Genomic DNA, 16,789 nt, shown 5'->3' with positions numbered 1-16,789 from the left:
TACCTTTTGGAACCCAGGGGCCTCTCTCAGGCTGAAAACTCGCTGAGCTGCTCATTTCCATACCTATAACAGATTACCTCATCATCACCTGGCTTTAAATGGGCCAGCAACAAGGCTCAGCTGTGTAGCACTAATCAACCTGCACCTGAGCAGCAGGGCGTTCTTCTCATCTCCATGATTTGTTGCACACCTCTACAGCTGCAAGCAGAAATAAAGGTCCAACCTTAACAGCCTGACCTGTTGTCATGTGGTTTAAATTTTCTTCAGAGTTTGCAGCACTATTAAGGTTAGAAAAGGTCTCCAAGATTATCTATCTAACCATCCATTTTCCATCAAATTTGCTCACTAGACCATGTCCCTAAGCACCCTTTCCTTAGACACCTCCAGGGATAGTGACACCACCATCTCCCTGGGCAGCCTGTTCCAATACCCCTCTACTCTTTTAGAGAAGTCTTTCCTAATGTCCAAATTGAACCTTTCCTGGAGCAACTTGAGGCCCTTCCCTCTCATCCTATCACCATTACCTCAGAAAAGAGCCTAACACCCATTTCTCTCCAACCTTCTTTTAGGCAATTGTACAGAGTGATGAAGTGTACCTTGAGCTTCCTCTTCTCCAGGCTGAACAATCCCAGTTCCCTCAGCTACCCTTCATAAAAGCTGTGTTCTAGATCATTCACAGCTTTCCATTCTCTGGACATACCTTGAAATCTTTCTCATAGCAAGGGGCCCAAAACTGAACTCACCCCTTCCAAGTAAAGAAATTCTATTTCCCAAAATGCTGCTGGCTCAGAGCTATTTCATAAAAAGGAAAAGTAGTACAACTTTGCTCATCTTCACATTGACTACACTTGCTATGTGCTTTGGGATGAAAAAAACACACACCAGTATTAGCTTAAGGATGGGGAGAAGTACATCTCAGCAATCCCAGGTAGATCTTTTTAACACTTGCCTCTATTAACAAAACATCCCTTTTTTTAATTGCATTTAAATAGAAAGTTCCAACAGGAAGCTGAAAGAAACTAAATTCTGCATGTTGGCAAACCCTGGTGCATTATATCAGATTTTAGAAGAGACCTCAGACAGACCTTGGCTCCCTGCCTCATTAGTAGAGCCACATGTTGCTTTTCTAATTGTGGGCAGCTGAGGTGTTGGCCTTTGGCCCCTCTGTATTGATCTGCAGCACTGGATGCGTTGCTCCAGGACCTTAGTTACATGCATAGCGTTCTGGGTCTCTAACTGGGGACAAAATGCTGGAAAATTAGGTTTGGTGTTGACTATTTTTAGGTACATACTTTTCTTATTGGACTTAAATTTCACAGCTATACTGAAAGAAGGCATCAATTGTGAAGTATCACCTCAGTAATTAGTTTTTCACATTAGCTGAAAAGCTCAGAATTCCTTCATTTGATCAGAAGTCTCTGTTCTTCTCATTCTCTGTCATTTTATATATTTTTAAGACAAGTCTGATCTTTTAAACTTGAGGCCTTATGAACTAGAAGAAAATTTCTGTAATATAGTAAAACAGAGGGCTAGAAGTTTTAATGCATGTTAATTTCATTCTACTGCAAACAAGCATTGGCAGTAGATAGGGAATTTCAAACGCATTGAGAATTCAGTTGCATAATGGTTGCTTAGAAATGGCCCAATACAAAATGGGCCCATTTTCACTAGATACCAAGCTCATCTCTTTTGCTCATATCATAGGATTATAGAATTGTTTGAGCTGGAAGGGACCTTTAAGACCACCTAGTGCAACTCCTCCTGCTCTGAACAGGGACACCCACAGCAGATGAGGGTGCTCAGAGCCTCCCCCTGCCTGACTCCGAGTGTCTCCAGGGATGGGGCATCCACCACTTCTCCGGGCAACCTGTGCCAGTGCCTCAACACCCTGGCTGTAATAAACTTCTTCCTTATATCCAATCCAAATCTCTACTTGTTTCATTGGAAATAATTTCCCTTTTTATGTAATCTCCGTAAGATTCACAAACCAAAATTTAAATATATCACCTTTCCTTAATGAATTTATATGCACAAAGTTGCCAAAGCAGCATTCTTTCAGTCCGTTTTTCCTTTCTGCCAAGTAGTACCACAGCTTTTGTTTTCCTCTGGTGGCTTGAAAGCTGTGGCCAGACCTCTGGACAACCTAAACACAGACATCGCAGGAGGCTGCAGAGCGCTGGGGCTGCCAACAACTGAGCTGAAAGTGCACTGTAGGAAATGCTGTGGTGTTTCTACCTCTGCTGGAGGAAATATCTACTGTGTCTCATTTCCTGCAAACAGAGCTCCATTTTAACTTGCTGTTAGCTACCAGAGCACTTAATTCCTCTGCCAGTATTATTTACTGCTGAGCATGTAGCTGCTGTCAATAGACATACACTCCATATGAGTGACTTGATTTTGTAGCTTCAGTTGCTAAGATGAATGAACATTCAGTCATATTAGCAACATCATTACAGTTAATTGCACTTTTATTATGCTCCCCTTCACTGCATAAATTACACTTTTTCTAGTGCTTACTAAGAATAATGGCTGATTTAAAGCAAGCCCTTCCCTGCAATGTTCTTGTTCTCTCACTTTTTCTAAAGATAGCATTACCCTTGGAGGTTGGAGAAGCCAAAGCAGTTACACTTGAGGTTCAACTGTACAAGAAAATGAGAGGAAACTGCAAGAAAACATTCATTTTTGGTGCTCCATTGTGGCCAAGCATTACAGCAACATACTTCATCCTTAGGAAGGAGGCACACAGTATTGAAATTGTCTTCACAAACATTATATTCCTCTTTTCTTTCCCAGTTCTTCAGTTTGTTTGGTAGAAACTGTTTTCTTTTGCCCTGCTCTGGAAGGAGACAGGTGGGCAGTCAGATGCAGAGGTGAGGCTGTGGGCTGATGTCTTGCACAGGTGGAAGGACGTCTCTTGAACAGCCTTCTGGTGGGGAAGCAGAGTTATTTATATTGCCTTTAGCAATAGATTATTTGATGTAAAAAAAAAAAAAAAAATCAAGACTCTTCCTCCTGGGATTCTTAGTCTTGGAGGCAGTGCTCAAAGCAAAGATTTCCTTTTACATTTTCTCTTGTACTTTTTATCATTTCATGTAGCTGTCCCTGGACTCAGCTTTCTCCTGACAACAATCTCTGAAACACTCCAGCAATCTGGCCACCTCATTTATCAAAGCAGCATCACGTCCACTGTTCTGCTGAAATTTGGCAGCAGAGCTTTTAGTAAATTAATAATTACTGTCATCTGCCATGAAAGAGAATAAGGAGGTAACCATTGTTACAGCTTGAAATGTAGGTCCAAAACCTATTCTCTTCTATGCTCTCTCCAAAAGTCTGTACTCCATGGGCTGCCTACTTTCAGTAAATTCTGACATTTACTGAGTACCACTTTACAGCCCAAATGCACAAAGTTTTGGTGAGCCAGCAGCTCTATTCTGGGAAGAAGACCAGACCTCTGTGCTGGCTCTGATTTTCCATGCCTGTCGTTAGGGTGACTAGACAGATGTTTAGAGTACTCTCAAATTAACATGACAAGCAAAATTAATGTATTATCTGTGGTTCCTGTACTTACCACTACAGTGATCCTATTAATTCATTACAGAACCACAAATCATCCTACTAAAATGCATTGTTTAAGGATTAAAGTGTTATCGTAATTCCACAACTACTCTTTTTTTTTTTTTTTTTTTGCATGCTAATTCAAAAAGAAGTCTTTCTGTCAAGCACAAGGGGAAGCACATGCTATTAACATGGCAATAATATGCATCAGCAACAGGGAAACAATGGCAATGCAGTATGCTTTCTGTGCTGTGCGTTCAAGACATTTATTTTCTTTTCAAAGACATATCCCTATACAAAAGTTTCTACACTGAAGAGTTTCAGAAAACATTGAGGAAGAAGGAATTCTTCTGAGCCGTTTGGAACAATTCTGTGGCAAGTGATTTTTCAGGCTAACGGCTTTCAGTTCTGCTTTTAACATAATCTGTAGGATGCTGGAAGAATACACAATCGGGTGTGAAGGGCTGAATACCTTGATGTGTAATGCTCTGCACCTGTGTTAAGGATCAATCTCTTCAGATGTGGCTGAAATACTGCCTAGCAGTCAGAAACTCCTGAAATAATTACTATTCTGAGAATTGTCACTGCTACTTTGAACTCCACTTTAGTATTTTTCTCTCAGTCAGAATAAGATTTTGTAAAGGAGTTTCAAACCCAAGCTATGTGTCTGTAGTGATATTTCAGTTATCAAGGTACTTCTCTTGCACAGCCCCCAAATAGCACAGATGCATTATAAATACTTGAGAACTTGGTGTAATCACTATGACTACCCCCAAACTCTAGATCTTCTCTGCTCAGTATAACCTGACTTTCTAGTTTTCCAAATTTCTTCAAGGACCTTTTCACTGCCCAATTGCTAAACCATGAGGCAGACAAGCTGAGAAGCTGGAACAGACAGGAAAACAGCTTTATTGCAGTTGCATGCAATTTCAACAGCTGCCTAAAGCACCGCAGGAAATGGCAACTCATGGAGGCCTGCACATGATCACATTGTCCTCTCCATGCATCATGTCACACCATAATCTCCACAGCAACATATTCTTTCAAAATTTCTGGCATATGAAATGAGAAAAAAAAGATCTTTTCACATATACCCTATGTTATTTTCATAACTAACCTGTTCCACCTGCATTGAGATTGTAATTTCCTTCTAATAGGACCAGAAATGTGCAAGCCAGAGGCATACAGTACATGAATTCATTTCATTGAGTTAGATCTATTATGTAAGGTGTTACTAAAAAACATGAAAATCCGTTAGGAAATCTCTTTGTGAGAAAAACAAACAAAACTGAAAGAGAGAATGAAAGGAAAGTATGCTGACTTTGTAGCTAGTTCTGCATTTCTGCATTCTGTTTTTCAGTACAGAGCGCCTGGGTTTGGATTTGTGAGGAAAAGAAGGAAAGTGTTAGGGAAGTAGTTAAGGGCTCTGAATATTCTCCACTGCAGTCCTTTACTGTTTGCTGTAGGCTCTGCCCAGTCACTATGGAGCAGGATTAAAATATTACACAAATGCAGGAATGCAGTCTAATTTAAGGCCTAAACCTTTCTTCCGTGATTGCTAAGCAGCAGTGAGAGTTTAGAGCAATTTTCTCTTCATTACTTTACATATAATGGTTTCTCATATGTTCAGCCTGCACAAGCAGAAACCTCATGCACCTTCTGCTGCTGCTTTGTACTGAAGTCCTGCACATTATGAGGCAGGCCAAACCGGCCAGCAGTGTGCAGCTGCAGTGACAACAGGGAACTGCGGCCTGCACTGCGGCCTGCACTGCGGCCTTGACAGAGCAGATGGGAATTCACTTCTACACAACACTTTCTGTTACACAGCACTGTTCTGAGGGCTTTGTATTGAAAAGTCATTTTCCCCTCCTTACTCTACCTGTACAGTACGACTAAGAGAGGAATTTCATGGAATCACAGAATCGTAGAATAATTAAGGTTGGGAAAGACCTCTAAGATCACCTAGGCCAGACATCCCATCTACCACCAATATTGTCTAGCAGGCCATGTTCCAGCTACACAACACCTGAATAACTGCCCCCCTGGGCAGCCTATGCTAGTGCCTCATTGCACTTGCTGAGAAGAAATGTTTGCCAATGTCCAACCTGAACCTCCCTTGGTGCGACTTGAGGCCATTCCCTACCATCCCATCGCAGTTACCCAGGAGAAGAGGCTGACCCCCACCTCACCACCACAAATAGTTGTAGAGAGCAATTTCATCCCCTTTCGAGCTCTCCAGTCTTTGTTATTTAGCTTGCACCAGAAGAGTGTGATACACTCATAGCTGGTGCACATACAGAGCTTGAAAAAGCACTGCAAAAGAACAAGAGTAAGCTGGTATAATGCAGACTGCACTCTTCTGACAGTCTCTAAGGACACTGCAAAATGAAAAGGCCTTTGTGCCTGTACCACCTCCACTTTATATAGCACACAATAGTACATGACATACTACTCCCACTTCCACTTTTCACACTGGAGCCTAATTTTTAATCCTCCTTTTGCTGCAAATCACCAAGGTATTCACAGATTTTATGACTCTTCACTCTGTAGTCCAGAAGGGCCTCAACTGCAACTCAGGATAATATCCAGCAAACTGCACAATGAAGTGCCCTTATATCTCTGAAATTTCCTTTCTCCTGCTACAAAGAAGGCAGAGGTAACAGAAGGTACACTAAATGCTCTATACATTACAGGGAAGGATATGCTGAGTGCAGCCATGCTACTTAAAGCAGAACTTCATTTGTTCATGTTTCCCATGAGATCTAGAGGGCTCGAGTTGTGAATTGCACACTGCAGTGTTGCCCTCTGCCTTCTGTGGGCACAATCCATATTCACCCCTTTCAAAGCCAGAACTTCCAGTAATACTCAGATATCCTTGCTGGTTTGGGACTCAGCTATCAGGATATTTCTGCATGGTAGAAAAAAAAAATTAAATGAAAACCATGTTCTTGGAAAAGTAAGCCCAAAACTTTAAGAACGAGCTTCTGTTACACTACTTTAGCATGCATTAATATTGAATACAAAAGCTTATGAGTAAAATGCAAAATCCATATAAAGAAAGAACAGACCTCTGACTAGTATAAAAGTCAGATCCAACAGTATACTGATGTACTCATGATCCTGTGAGAGAATTTTTAACAAATAGATCAATACTTCTGTTCATCCAGCAAAGTTTGTCTCTGATTCTCTGGAGCAAAGTAGACTGAAATACACACAGTGTGAATGACACATCTCTTCTCAAAAACTTAGAATCCACCATTTAATTTGAAGGATTAAATTAATCTTTCCTATTGCTTCTCAATTCTTTTATGTTTTATGTTACAGTGGAAATAACTAAATGTTAATTTTTTTTTTTTTAAATCAAATAATGCCAAATTATGCCTGATTCATGGTGGTGAATGGTGAAAGGAAAAAAAAAGAAAAGTAAGAGCTATCACTAAACTAAACTAAACAATCATTTCAGGCTGCAGCTCATCTTCAGGAGATTATTTTTACTAATGACAAATAGTACATTCCCATTAGGATCTCTAATGTATGCATGTCATATGCCTTTCACTGAAGGATGGAGGTCTGACTCTATACATGTGAGCATGAGCTAGAATTAATAACTGGGGTTAGCAAAGTAAATCCTTCTTGAGAAGTTTCTCACTAAGGACATTCATAAATGCTCCTGTGACATTCACTGAAAAAGCAGTTTAGTGCTTAATGAATACTACTAACACTAATCAGTAATGGTTCAGAGCACAAAGTATTGTTTCAAAGTCTGCAATATGAAATCTAATACCAGCAGCATGATCATGCCATATTATTTACAAACCATGTTCTGTCTACACCAGCTAGACTAGAACACCAATTGAATATTCAGAAACAATTAAAACAGGCAAAAAAAAATAGGTTGCAAATGTAGATTCTGTAATTCATAAGATGTTGTGATGTCTGTTGGTTTTTTAAGATACTCATTTTAAATTGAGCTTTATTGTCAAAACTCTAACACAAAACAATACTGAATTTATAAAAGTGGACTTTTTGCCAATTTAAGATTACACGACAACATAAATACAAATTGAAAGCACACATATATATGGGCCTAGAATAAAAAGCTGTATAAGCTTCCATCTCAGCTCTTGTAATAAGAGGATGAAATGATGTTCTGTAATAACAATGTACCTGTTTGTAAACTTACTCAACAGATTCTTCAGAAAGTGTGTGAATGCATGATAAACAATGGCCTAGAATTGACATATTCGGAGTTTTTAAAGTGTAAAAACCTGTTGTAAATAATTCTTGCACAGGTTCTTCACAGCTGTAAGAATTTGGCAAAGCACAGAATGCTTGCTCAAATATGAACCAGTATTTTTGTCTATGAGCAGCTCAACAGCTTTTTATTTCTAATAAACCAGCTTCTTCTTCATTTTTCCCAACATAATGCTCACAGGAAGCTCGCATTATTCTTTTAAATCTGCAGGGCAACACAACCAAAAATCTTGCACGTGCTTCTATGACAAAATAATTATTCTACTTTGACATATTCATGTAAAATGTATATTTTTTATATATACAAAATCCTTTCCTTTCAAACAATACTGCAAGGTAGGAAAGAGAAGATAATTACCCCATAACTGTATGACAGCAATATATTAGAAATATTACTGCTGAATTTCAACATTATACATAGTTTCCCTGACAGGAAATTTACCATCACAGAAAAGAAATTTCTATACATCTATAGACTTGCAATGATCATGAAGGGTTGACTAAGTGGAGCAGCCTTCCTTTTCTTCTTCTACTGGGCATGTTGTATTCCTGTTTAGAGATCACTGATGTAGAAATGATGCTGGACGAACAACAGCTCAAAACAAACATACAGGCCATATTTCCTCCCATCTGCCATCCTGGTGTCATGGTTTGTCTAGTGAATTAAGGAAGGTCCATTTCAGCTCAAGACTGGTCTCTTTAGAGGTTTAGCACTTCTGCTTTACTCTCCAATTTTCCTCCTGTTGTGTCAAAAAATAATTCAGGAAGGGGTGAAGAGAGGAAGGCATGGCCTGGGATGTTCATAAAATTCAGCGAGCTTCTGGGTTTGATGCTGTTAGGCTATTTGCAGCTCAGGCAGTGACACATGGCTGCCCAACTGCTGAAAAATGGGGGACTGCCAGCCCTGAGCTACAAAAGTCATCGAGGAGGAATACAAAAGTAAGCTCTTCCCATGGTACGTCAGCACGGATACGTCACACATTCTCTGTGACTCAATCTCCCTGCATTTCATGCACAGCAATCCAAGAACTGAGGATTTAACCAAACTCCACAATTTGGGCACTTTGTCAGAACAGTAAGTACTCCAGAAAAAGCAAGAAAAAAAAAATCAGGATTATTACACAAGGCAGAACATAAGCAATAGCCAACCGAAACTAGCTACATCTTTAACAGACTCCAGACCATTACTATTAATGTAACATTTCCACTAACACTGAGAAATAAATGCTTTTCTTTTTTTTTTTTTTTTCCAATGTGGCAAACTGTCTTTAAAGATCTTTATGTTCTAAAACTTATCTCTCATTCAAAAAGGATTGTCAATTACTTTTTTTAATGGTATTTGCTTGATAGAGCAGGAGAAAACAAACCTTTACCAGAATGAAATATCATTTTCAGGTATTTGCTTAAGTAGTAAGCATCTTAATCATCGGGAAACATCTCCATGTATGTGTGAGAGGAAGGAGGTGGCAAGTGGAATTTCAAGAAGTCCTAATTCATAGGAAAAAAAAATACAGAGAGCTATGAGTGATTTCCAGAGCACAAAAGAGATGTGGTATAAATTCAAAAGTTTGCTTTTACAAGAACGAAAACGAAATATCTTTACAGATGTCACTAAGTTTCATAAATTCACTTTGCCATCCTTAGGATGTCTATCACTGTACATGGAAAGGGAAAAAAAAGGTTTTTAATAATGCTAATGGCACTAGACCCATTTGACTATCTAGTTACTATCAAAACTATGAATTCAGGATTGCATTTGCTAATGTTTTGTTCCAAACAGCCAAATCTAATCTATTTTAGTTTGATAAGGTAGAATATTTCAGATCAGATAAGAAAGTGAAAAAAAAACCAAAAACATAAAAACAGTATATACAAATTAACAGTTCTTTTCCCAGAAATCACATGCAAGAATCAAGGTAAGAAACTGCTCAGTGGACTTAACAAATATCTATACCAATATCACAGACATTATCATAGAGTCTTGAAATAATATACTGTTTTCAGCAGGTCCTAAGGTGACCAGTTTCTTTAAAATGAAAGAAACCACATAGGCAATCACTGCTACAGGTTGGTGTATTGAAATAAACCAATTAGTAAGGATCCAATGACTTAACCTTAGATTATAAAATGGTTCGGGTTGGAAGAGATCTTAAAGCCCATCCAGCCCCACACCCAGCCATGGGCAAAGCTGCCCCCCAGCTCAGCTGCCCAGGACCCCATCCAACCTGGCCCTGAGTTCCTCCAAGGATGGGGCACCACAGCATATCTGGTCAGCTGTGTCAGGGCCTCACCACCTTCATAAAGATGCAAGAGATAAACATCTCTTTTCAGAAACAATAATCTTTAAACATTAGCAGATCATTTTTTTATGAAAATCAGGTCCAAAAGTCACTGAGACGTCCTATCTACATCAGAACAATTTGTTTGGAACAATTTAAGAAAACAGCACGCTTCAGTCTTTACTTACCCACCACACATTTGCAAGCTAATATTCCCTTGGCTGAGGCTTAGAGAGGCTGCTGCAAACCACCCACTGCAGAAATGATTGTTCTGGTGTGACAGGTTACTGCCCTGAGAGCTGCTGGTGTGCATACTACTGCAGGAGGTTACCACCACCGGGGCATCCTGCATCACTGCCACTTGACAGGACAGAGATCACCTGCTGCTCCGTAGCACACGACAATTTGAACTTGGTCCTGCCACGTTTTTGAACAAAACAGGAAGAAACACAAAATCAAGTACAGCAACCAAAGAACATTATTTTTAATATTAAGAAAAAATATATATGAATATTTCTGTGCTGGATGAGTCAAGCCTTTATTGCTAAACTAGCTTGAATTAAAGCAGGTGAAAAGCTGCTATACTCTAACCAGTGAAAACACAAAATCAGTTTCACAAATGATTTCTTAGCATTCCAGTTACAGCAAGCAGGAGGTTCAGAAAAGCTTATTTTAATTAAAAACTTTATTTTTCATTACAATTCACAGTTTATACACGGCAAGACAAACTCTTGCCATGTGGACATTCAGAACACTGTGCTGGGGAGACGAGGGTCTTTGTTATAAGAGCATTGCTCGGTGCTGTTTCATGGAATTTCTTTAATTTTAAAAGCGTACTCTCTATAAATGTTAATTGACTGATATTTACACTGAATTGACTGAATTTACATATTAACTTATATTTATTAGAAAACAAGCTAAGCATCCAAAAACATTAACATTCATATCTTGCATGTTATCTAATGGTCAGAGATGCTGTAAGATTTGCCACTTGAATCATGCCCAATCAGCAAAGTCTCATTCTTTTTAATTTACACAGAGCCTAAATTATTCTTTAAGGCCTGTTCAATTCATGTTATGTACAGCCATGTTACAGTAGACTAATATAAGAAAAAAACCATAAAGTTATCCGTTCCATCTTGCATTTCTTCTGAATCTCACGTACACTTATAAGCAAAACAGAGGATATAAAATTAAAGTTAATGTGTTTTCTTAAAACTAATAAAGAAAACCCATAGTCTGGCTTAGATCTGCTTCTCATCAGCCTATCCTGTCTGAACAATCATCAGTATTCAGATTGTGCTATTTCTCAGCTCTTCCTCATGCCTGCACTTATATTCAGAGCCATCTCTATTGGAAATGTATGGAGTCACAGTGATACCAGTTTCAGTCGCATTCCCATATTAGTCACAGCTCCGGCACAGGCAGCCACTGTACAGCGTGACATTCAGGAAAGCACTCCAGCAGGGTTCCTGTGTAAAATATCATATGGTGTGTGGTGCGACTTAAGGAGGAAGTTAAGATCCTCGCTGCACAGCAAATATCTGGCAGAAGGTTTATCTCATTGAAAATGGTTGTATTTTGCTGCATTGGTTTCTGGATGCGGTTATTGGAATACAGCAATTAAAAGCCTCTCCTGCCTCTCCTCAAAACAGCCATCTTTATTTGCTTGTCATCTACCAAATAACTTAGTGATAGAAAGCTGATTTTTTTTTTCTTTTTTTCTTTTTTTTTTTTTTTTTTGGTACATCTGACACAGAGAAGAAAAAATCTGCTGAACACTTCTTGAAAAAAAATAAGACCTAAAGAGGATCTGCAGGTTCTCCAAGTCAGTGTGAACAAATATCAGCTGGACCTGAGAAAAACAAAATTCTACCGGGGAACATATTTGCAACTTTCAAAACTGCAGTGCCTTTAAATTCAGAGCTAAGGACATCATTTGATGACTGTTGAGTTTTGGCATTCATTCATGCTGGTTGGTATCTTCAATGCAGACACCTTTAAAACACCATCATTTCAAGAAAAACGAAAGCTCAAATGAAAAGCACTTCTCATGCAAAAAAGGGAAAAAAGAAAAAAGAAAAAAAGAAAAGAAAACATACAGGAATTGTAGAGGTTCTGGTTCTCCAAAAGATAAGGCACTGACAAAAATTTCTTAGGTAAAAGGCTGCATAAGAATTTCTTGCCATTTACAAATGTGTTGTAGTCCATAAATGGTCCATTCCTAGGCTCAGTAAGGTAGACCCTGAAATATTAAGGACTGATCCCTCAAAGCTACATTGTTACCATAAACAAGTGTGATTCATTCTTTAGGCCGTATGGCACATTAGGAGAAGTGAAAAACAGTCTGGGCAGATAAAGGCAGAAGACGTTGCGTGTTCCAGCATCTTTCGATAACAGAAGTGCCATTCATCTTTGTGTCTTTGAAGAGATGCGATGGTAACTCTGGACTGCAGTTTCTGTGGAACTCATGCACACATATAAAATGCTATTAGCATTGATCTTTGACAGGGTGGAGAAAAAAAGGGTGTATGGCTAGTCTAAAAGCCAAGAGCTTCTCAAGGACTGGGACCCAACGTCACAGCTACTTAATATTTTCAATGACAGCTATTTCTTCTGCTGCACAGTGCGGTGTCAAACCATTCATGTAAATGCTGTCTGTCTTTGTTAGAGCTGGCAAGAGGTCCTTCTCACTGGTGAGATGGTTGACTGACAGGGTTCTCTTGCAGGGGGTCAGGTCTTGGTTGTGGTTGACAGCGAGCTCAGCAGAGAGCTTTCTTTTGATGGAGGTAGCCCGCTGGAACTTGTCATAGATCTCCACGCTCAGGCGTCTTCGGGTTTCTTTGAACTCCGCGGTGACATTGGCTGTCCACTCTGCAGCGTGGGCTCGGAATTCCCCTACCTGCAGCAAAAACAAGAAAAAATATGCAGCATAATAGGGCTGAGGACTTTAAAGTCCTCATAGGCTTGAAAGCAATACAGCTTTGGGCTGGCTGGCAGGGAGCTGCGATGGTTGATTTCTCATCCCATATACTTGCTGTTTCATTGACAGCAACAAGAAAAAATGATGCTCTAGTAAAAGTTAATAGCAATTCAAAAAAAAAAAAAAAAAAAAAAGAAAGAAAGAAAGAAAGAAAAATCTTTTCTACTGAAATTTGTTACTGAATTACAGGCAGAGAACAACAGAGGGAACAGAGGGGAGCTCCAGAGCCCTGACAGCTGCCCAGTGCCCAGCTGGTCAGGGCATGCTGAAATCCCAGCAACCCAGGCAATGCTGTGTGTTGTTATTTATGAGCACTTCTACTGTCTGTGGAAAGATCCCTAGGAGACTTGGCAAAGAACTTTCTAAATTTAGACAGAAAAGCTTTTTTTAAAAGAAAGCATCAGCTGCTGGTATTCTCTCTTTCTTTGTGCTTGCTCAGACATAGTGCCAACACAGTAATAGCTTCAGTCCTGTCAGCAGCATGTCTGTGTACCACCTTGCTTACTCCAAGGTGACACAGGCCGCCAGTCAGCACGTTGCACTGTGTGCTATCACCATACAGCTGGAGGGTGGCATGGAACTCCAGCCTGGTTGTCAGCAAGGTGCTAGTTTGCACACAGTCATTATCATTTAATGAATGTATGTATGTACGGGAGCAGCCTGGTCTAGTAGATGTCCCTGTTCATAGCAGGGGTTTAGGTGTAGATCATCTTTAAAGTCCCTTCCAACCCAAACCATTCTGTGATTCTAGGTCTGTATATCCCTGCTACATATGCATATTCCTGTCTCTACGCATTTTTGCCTTAGAGTCTGTCAATATACAGGCTGATCAAGTTCATTAAAACCACTGTAACTTTGACCAACCATTTCTGCATTTCAGTGCTGTGAAAGCTAGAACATGCTGTGAGCACAGGCTCTGAGGGTACGGCTGAGGAGGGGGAGGGAGGCAGTTGCTGGCACAGGCTCCCAAATTATCATCTTCCTTGGGCAGGGCACAAGGGAGACTTGGCAGCTTACCCATATAATAGTCTGAGGTGAACGACAACCTTATCAATTATATGCTATTTATATGTTCTCTCTTGTGTTTTAAGCAAACACTTACTATATTAAATTTCACAGGTAATTAAAGGAAGCACGTTTTGGGGAGAATATCTTGTTATAAGGGAAAAGGGAATAGACTGCTTTTCTTTAAATCTTGGCTCTGTAGGCAGCTTATTAGTTGGAACATATAGCACAGGGGAGATAGACTGCTGATAAATACAACTCCAAAGAAAAGCATTTTAGAAGAATTAACCTTCTTAAATACATTAGTCTAATTGGTACTGCTCAGTCCAGAATTTCAATCATCAGTAAGCAAGCCTGGACTTGGTGAGCAAAGAAATCAAATACAAATTAACAAAGAGAAATACGGGGCTAAGCCATCAGAGTGGCCAAAGGCTTATTCATGCTTTGCAGTGCAGTGGAAAACAGGAATATAATGAAGGTAAAAAATTATCAGCTCACTCAGGAGTGACGGGGTTTCAGGAAAAACTTTCCCCCTCCAGAAACAAAACAAAAAGCTCTTTACCCAGGGGTCATTTTATTACATTTGTCTCAGCTTCAGTGAATTACGCAGTTGACTAATGTGGAGCCATTATGTGTATTTTCTAAAACGAGGATTATTATCTGTAATACACAGAGGATTCGCCCAGCTGAAAGATTATTAGTATTTAAATTGTGCAATTAGGATCAGACACCCTGCACTTCAGATCTGAAAATAATGAAATCTGCACTGCTGTAACATTTCAGCTGCTGCACTGGTTTTATTTGTAGTAAACAAATAACAAAAGTACGATAAGCAGTATCAGTGCACTGACACCCTTGGGCAGCTTTGTGCTGCTCTAAAGCTCTCCTAAAGGCAAACTGCTCAGATTTTGGAGCATGCTGCTGTCTAGGGGAGCAAAAAGCCCATATACAGCTATTTTACCCTGCACATTTGTAGCCCTCTCCAGCTGTGTAAGACTTTTGCTCATGCACACATCTCTGCGATTGCAGATAATCACATTCAAGGGATGTTATTAGATCAGTAGTTTTAAAACTGTCTTGGCAACCTACTGGAAGTCACAAGCATCTTGAACTGCCTCCCTATGACCTTCCTAACCTGCTTTTTGGTAGTGGATCCAGTTCCCACTTCTCCCGTGTGTTCTCAGCTAATGAAAAACAGCTGGCCATGCTTCTGACAAAATCAAGTATAGGTAACCTTTAGTACATGCTCAGAACTCTCTCAGCAGTCCACCTCACATGTTGATGATGGAGCTGTCTTGCACTAGAAAAGCTGCTCTATTTTAACTTGTATGTATGAGAATTATTCTGGAAATTTTTCAGATTGTTAGGATAGCTAATTGGTAGGTTCTAATTAGATTTCTTTTGGAAAGCAAGTTTATGCAGCTAGATGGAGAACATCATTAATATGCGTTTTAGAGACAGACTCATTTTCCAATTAAGGTGACATGGAACGTGAACATGGTGGTCTCAATCCTATCTGCCCATATATCAGAGCTGTGATGCTGCTTGGCAGGATTTCAATTCTATATTAAAATCACTGAAAAATAATAAAAACGCAGTGCTGTTACTAAGCAGAATTGAAATACATTCCTAATAAAACAGAGGTAATTGGCACAGCATGAGAAACAAGGTGGTGCTGCGTGAACTGTGTGTGCCCCAAGATTATTGCTTTCAGCCCCTAGCTTTTGTGTGAACTAAAATGCACTCAAAAATGTTATCCTTCCAGAATAAAACTCTTAATTCCATAGCACTTACAGATTTAAGTAGAAAAGGTCACAGGAATAGAAATATGCAGTTTTCAACTGCCAGTGAACATAAGCAACTAATAATTTGATCCTTCCTTTATCCATAGGGACCTTTCTGTATACATGCAGGTCCATTCTGTCCTTAGGGTATGACATTTCTTCCTATTGCTTCTTTTCATCTGGAGGCTGATAGACGCAAAATGCTTTATGCAAAGTGATTGAAATGCCAGTTGCCTGTGCTGCTCAGAAAAAATCTTAACTTACATACCTACTGTAACACTTGTTTACTTTCCTCAAATTCTCTTGCCCCATTACAGCACACACCTTTAATTTCTGCAGTCACTGTAGTTGGATATTATGATTACATAGTTGGGAAACATGATGCAAAGATATGGTCTCAGTCACAGAAATTATTGACAGCTAAATACCTTACATAAAGCTAAATTGAATTACATGTTTCAGAAGTAACAGGAAAATCACAGGAAAGTAACACTAGCCTGGTGAAGTTGCCCTTTTCTAACTCTTGCAGAACAGAAACACCGCCAGTAACGGGGACTCAGCCATTAGCACAGCTCCAGGATTGACTTCCTCAATGTCAAAATCCAAATCAGATTACAAGATGTCAGATATCCACAGTGATTTCACAAGGAGCGCAACACTTTAACCCATTAATAATGTGCCTTGAACATCAACAACAGGTGACTTTATCAGCTATTTATGAAGCAATACCCTACTGCCTTATGAGACCTGTATCTGCAGGACTCAATGACAAATTCTCAAGACATATGAACGAGAAATATATATATTCCACATCATAGCACACATCATCATGAAACATTAGACATTTTTCACTCAAACATCATTCCTTGATTCAATTCACTGCCCGGTACAGACTGCCTGGCCTCCAGCTACCACTGCAGATGGACCTC

The 16,789-nt window shown here is 39.6% G+C and overlaps 1 protein-coding gene across 5 annotated transcripts in view; it reads right to left on the bottom strand.

Moving 5' to 3' along the window:
• Positions 1-7,576: 7,576 nt before the first annotated feature.
• Positions 7,577-16,789, bottom strand: part of KCNK2 (potassium two pore domain channel subfamily K member 2) — a 125,452-nt gene continuing 116,239 nt past the window's right edge. For 4 of the 5 annotated variants that reach the window (XM_048936851.1, XM_048936852.1, XM_048936854.1 and 1 more), the window contains one exon: positions 7,578-12,990. In XM_048936851.1, the coding sequence (XP_048792808.1) occupies positions 12,673-12,990 (318 nt within the window). In that variant the 3' untranslated portion in view covers positions 7,578-12,672. Of the gene's footprint in view, positions 12,991-16,789 lie in introns of all 5 variants that reach the window. The other variant, XM_048936855.1, reaches the window with a different exon arrangement.

This window comes from Lagopus muta, chromosome 2 (genome assembly GCF_023343835.1).
Source record: "Lagopus muta isolate bLagMut1 chromosome 2, bLagMut1 primary, whole genome shotgun sequence".
Taxonomy (NCBI): domain Eukaryota; kingdom Metazoa; phylum Chordata; class Aves; order Galliformes; family Phasianidae; genus Lagopus; species Lagopus muta.
This window is presented reverse-complemented; position numbering and strand designations above follow the sequence as displayed.